The 5350-nt window shown below is 39.0% G+C and overlaps 1 protein-coding gene across 3 annotated transcripts in view; it reads right to left on the bottom strand.

Moving 5' to 3' along the window:
* Nucleotides 1-4136, bottom strand: part of LOC123517774 (membrane-bound transcription factor site-1 protease-like) — a 22090-nt gene extending 17954 nt beyond the window's left edge. For 2 of the 3 annotated variants that reach the window (XR_006678579.1, XM_045278214.1), the window contains exons 1-10: nucleotides 3980-4136; nucleotides 2966-3579; nucleotides 2619-2770; nucleotides 2002-2454; nucleotides 1745-1862; nucleotides 1436-1659; nucleotides 1034-1218; nucleotides 742-858; nucleotides 463-600; nucleotides 1-89 (exon numbers count right to left, since the gene is read on the bottom strand). The exon at nucleotides 1-89 is cut by the window's left edge and continues 287 nt beyond it. Coding sequence is in view for 2 of the 3 variants with exons in the window: in XM_045278214.1 (XP_045134149.1) it covers nucleotides 1-89; nucleotides 463-600; nucleotides 742-858; nucleotides 1034-1218; nucleotides 1436-1659; nucleotides 1745-1862; nucleotides 2002-2454; nucleotides 2619-2770; nucleotides 2966-3545 (2056 nt within the window). In the remaining variant the exon portion in view is untranslated. Of the gene's footprint in view, nucleotides 90-462; nucleotides 601-741; nucleotides 859-1033; nucleotides 1219-1435; nucleotides 1660-1744; nucleotides 1863-2001; nucleotides 2455-2618; nucleotides 2771-2965; nucleotides 3580-3759; nucleotides 3885-3979 lie in introns of those variants that run through there. The other variant, XM_045278215.1, reaches the window with a different exon arrangement.
* Between the last annotated feature and the right edge of the window lie 1214 nt (nucleotides 4137-5350).

The following is a 5350-nucleotide window of genomic DNA, read 5'->3' on the forward strand; positions in this document are numbered from 1 at the left end:
TATTTACTCCTGGAAGTCTTCGAGCTGAAGCCATCAAAGCCTGCTTCATGCTGGCTGGGTTGATGATGCCTCCTCGGTGAAGAACACCACTGAAAAAAAATATTCACATTCTTATACATCTAATTAATCAACTTACCTCAGTTTGAATATTTATGAAAATACATGCTGCTATTCTGGATCTACTTAACACTGAAACAGAAAATTATTACATATAGTAACATCAAATTTTTAAAAAGAAAACATCAGATCAATTTTTATAAAAAAAAAATAATAATAAATAAAAAAAATAACTACAGTATTTAATTTTCTAAGTTACTGATAATTTGGTTCTCATGATTTTCATAATATAATCATTTTAATATTCAGAGGAAGTCACAATTATGAAGTAACTGTACAGAGAAGCTGTAATATTTGTTATAATATAATATAACAAACAAGAAGAGGTGCAGTAGCATCAAGTACCTGGCCAAAAGAGTAACGGCTCCAGCAACAACTGGAGAGGCAACTGAAGTGCCTGAGAGTTGTCGACACTTGCCCTCCATGCTTGATCCCTGCACCAGGGACCCATATGTCACAATGTCAGGTTTGACACGGCCATATCTGTTGTCAAGACAAAGTTGTGGAAACTATAAGAATCTCAGGCCTGAGCCATACTTCACTTATACAATCACACTAAGATTTCACACCTCAAGCATAAAGAGAGGAGCAGTGCATACACTGAAGCAGATGTGAGTAACTCACCCCTGAGGCAATTCCCATGTAGTCATCCCTCGGGAGGAAAAGCGGGCAATTTGATCTTCAAAATTTATGCCGCCCACACCAATAACATCCATCTGGTCTGCTGGATTGTTCAAAGTTCTGAAATAAATCCAATTATCATGAGTATTGGATGAAGTTTAATCTCAATTAATGAATCACAAAGTTATATTTGAAATTTCATCTCTTAGTAGACATTCTGCAATCTCTTTGTAGTCATCTACAAAATTTCAACATACTAAAAATATCAAAGGTACTGATGGTGAAATATACAAACCCATAGAGTGGCCCATCATTGCCAATGGCAGACACCATGATGACTCTGTTTGCTGTCAGTTCCCATACTTTGTCAACAAAGGGATGATCCATGAAATCGGGTCCTCCAATACTTAGGTTCAACACATCCACCTTCTTTAGAATTGCATAGTTGAAAGCATCAAGGAACCAGGATGTGTAGGACACCTGCAGAAAGCAAACAGTTCTACAGCAATACAAATAAAAAGAGATGAGCATTTCAATGCACTACTCAGAGAGAGTTTACGTTGTCTCACTTATTCACCTTCAAATACATAAATAGATAGTGTCTACATCCATGGTCTTTTTTTTTTTATCCAATAATCTATGCATCCCAAACCATTCAGTACTTGTACTTATGTACATCCTTACTGCTACTACTCACCTGGTTATTTGTGAATACTCTATAAATATGCAGCTCAGCATCAGGAGCAAACCCTAAGCAAGTCTTTCCACTGGATGCTATTACTCCTGCTACAAAGGTGCCATGCCCTAGGCCATCATCAAGAGTTTTTTCATTTGTCCAGTTTGTTCGTTCCTTGATGCGTTTGAAATGGGGATGGGATTTCGAGAGGCCTGTGTCAAACACAGCCACTTTAACTCCAGTACCTAAACAAAAAGATAAAATTATTTTAATGCTTGACAGTCAGCACTGGATTGGCATACATGTGGTCATAAGCCAAGTTTCCTTCACCTGTAATGCCCATGCTCCACAGTACATCTGCCTGCAGGGTGGTTGTTATCTGCCTGGGGATAGCACGTAGAAGACGGCGGCTGGAGTGTCTGCCTGTGGTCTGCCAAAATGCTGTGCCCTGGAAAAGTTTCCCTTACTTATTTGCTAATGCAAGTTAAATACAGATTTACATTATTGTAAGTAATCACTAAACATATCTCTCAGAATTTATTAATTTATCTATAACACTGCAAATGTCAAAAAGACATTCAACTCACTAATGTTAGTGAAGATCGCCGCAGTGGTCTAGAGGCTGGCCAGGTGCCATCCTCTGTCTCCCCTTCCTTGCATTTATCTCCACTGCAAGGCTCACCATCACCTATGCCTTTGGTGTCTGTTTTGTCTGCACCAGTCTCAACATACATTTGGTCATACTCCATGTCATCATCGTGTATTTCCTGTGTGTCAGTTAACTCTTCCTCAGAGTTTAAGGAAGACTCATCACCTAAAGTAGTTCTGTCAGAATCAGTTACATTGAAGACCATACCAGGATAACCTTCAGTATCAGAAACATTAGCAAATACATTCTCTTTCCACTGGTCCAAATCTGCATCTTCAGTGTCATTGACGAAGTGTAGATGGCGAATCACCATGCGCTGAGCAGTTACTCTTTTCACTGCAGGATGGTCCTTCAGTGCATCTAGACCCACGTTCTTGTGATGTTCTTGAATCTGTGAACATAATTATTTGTTAATAAAAATATAGTCAACACTTTCTGATTTAAATTAATCCTGACTTTATACATTCTCTGCCACCTGAACAAAATGTCTTTTGTAGTACATTGCAAAAGCTTACTGTGTGTGTGTGTGCACATGCACACACACATGCAACTCACCTGAACCACGTCAAAGTCACTTGGGTAGTCACTGGCAGGATTGTTGCGGGGCACCACCTCCCACCGCACCACATTGGACTCATTTAAGGCTGCCTTTATGAAACGTTCACGAGCCTCTTGTCTGTAGTATCCCTTGAAGGCCACTATGTATTCTACAGGTAGATACCAGGGGTCAGAGAGTATGGTGATCAGGAAATCTAAGAATGATTCAATGCACTCATTTCAGAATTCATCACACACTACTAGCTAGTTCTCTGAAGTGTACATTTATTGAACTGAAAAATGTGACACTGACATTTTGAAAGGTAGCTCTTATACCCAACGCATCACAGAAAAGAACTACTTACCATTTTCCACAATACTGGAAGAATACTGGATCTTCACATGCACTCCTTTCTCTTTTCCACACGGTGTCTTTGTAGATTTTGATCCATCACCAATGAGATCACTGTGCTCTTCATGTAAAATATTTACAGGATCTGGTGTTGTCAAGCTACTCAGTCTTCTAGCACTAAACATTACATTATCATCATCGTATGTGGCATCACTGTCACTGTTCAGTGCTCCTTGTGTTGTTCTGCTCAATAAACACACCACAATCAACACAAATACGAAACTCCCTCTCCAATCTGGCCTCCAGTAGAATATATTTTTCAGATTATACCCACTGCTTGCTTGTCTAGTTCTGGTTTTTATCACTTCTGAACTACAAAAACACTTAGGCTTTCTTCCCTCCACTTCAGGGTTTTTGATCACTTGCATATGTAAATGATAGGGAAAATCACCACCACTAACTCCATCTTCTTTGATGATCTCTTTTCTATCATATGGAAGAATTCTTTCATTGTGGAAAACTGCCTCTGCATTTGAAAACGGTGCTCTTTTTCCACTAGAGTTTGTTTTCTTCCATCGAAAATTTGGCTTCATTGTCTTATATTTGCAGTCTAACTTTTCAAGTGATCTGAAAAAATTATAATAATTAAGTACAACTGATTTATGAAACTATGTTTTTTGTTTGAATATATGTAAAAGCTTTACCAAAGTTGCCAAGTCGCAAGTCAGTCTTGCAACGGCCAACTCTAATAAATGGTACACTATTCACTATATTGTACATGTGGGTATGCATATCATTATTGACTACCTGGAAGAGTGTGGCTTCTGCTGGGCCCACAGGTTAGCTTAGAAAGTTTGAACACTAGAGCTCCACGAGGTGAGAGAATCAGGAGAGAAAATTTGATAGGATGGGCAATAATGACTGCTAACCTATCACTAGGGGATAGGAAGGCCACCAGCGATAATCTCAAGAAGACCCACTTGATGAGTTGGTGACGCAATCTAATGTGCTACGTCGTCTGATATACCTGATGGTTGGCACTTCATTGGGTGAGACTAGGGGGAGGCAGCAACTAGGATTGGTGGCTAAGGATGCTCCGTGTGTTGCGAGCTGATCTCCTCACACAGACGTCCAATGTTTTCATCACAGTGGATACAGACTCAAGACTCTTGCAACACTGACTGCAATATTTGACTCAATAGTAGTATCAGATTGTTTGTAGTGTACATTGAAGGGTATTAAAGAGGTTGGGATTCTATTCGTTTGGTAGTGCTGTGGCATCTATAACAACGCGTGAGGGAGAACGGGTCGGTGGAGTCAACAACCCGAGGCAGCAGGTGGGACTCCTCCAGCCAGCCATTATAATTACTGTTATCTCAAGGCGGACTTCATCCTTCTAACTTTTCCTTTGCCTAGTCGTCACATTTACTTTTTTTTCTTTCCTCCTTCTTTCATATTAATTTTCGGAGTTCTCATTGTGTGTATATATTATAAGTATGGCGGCTTTTCTCAAGAATTCTAGTGGTGGATGGTTGCGACACAAACCCATTCATTCATTCATATCCTGGCATGCTCATATCATTCAATGTTCGTCAAATATCTTCCTCACAAAGTCATGTACTCCAGCATTGTGCTTCCTTGTTTTTGAAGTTGCCCTCGTCCGTCAACATCTTTCATAATTGTCTACGTATCTCATTGTTTATCTATCTTCTTTCATCCTTTCTTCCGTCATATTCCTTCCATTATAATTCCCATGCACCCTTTGATTCTTATTTTTTTATTGTTCTTATTTCTTCCTTTATATAATGTTCTGCTTTATCAACATTCACAGTACCGTTAGTTGCGTCGACTGATCTCTCAAACCCAAAGTTTCGGTGGGTGGATAACTTCCTCTTCTTTCAAAATCACTGTCGTGACACTTCAGCTTTTTATCTTCTAACTGTTGCAAAGATGTTTGTAATATTATTTTCATGAGTAGCTATACATTGATTGTTGTTATATTATTATTATTATTATTATTATTATTATTATTATTATTATTATTATTATTATTATTTTCATAGTACGAGTATAGTGCGTTTTGATTAAGTGTAAGTAATCGTCGGATGTTTTAGTTTAGATACTACCTTGAAAATGTCTACAAAAATAAATATGCGTGGTCTCTCTCTCTCTCTCTCTCTCTCTCTCTCTCTCTCTCTCTCTCTCTCTCTCTCTCTCTCTCTCTCTCTCTCTCTCTCTCATTAAGTTGTCATATTTCATAGGCAGTGAATAAAATCGTTTATCCAGTTATTGACTTGCTCACGAGGACTGTCAATCTGGCTGTACAGCAGAGAGAGAGAGAGAGAGAGAGAGAGAGAGAGAGTGTGTGTGTGTGTGTGTGTGTGTGTGTGTGTGTGTG

The sequence above is a fragment of the Portunus trituberculatus genome, chromosome 42 (assembly GCF_017591435.1).
Source record: "Portunus trituberculatus isolate SZX2019 chromosome 42, ASM1759143v1, whole genome shotgun sequence".
NCBI classification, from domain to species: Eukaryota; Metazoa; Arthropoda; class Malacostraca; order Decapoda; family Portunidae; genus Portunus; species Portunus trituberculatus.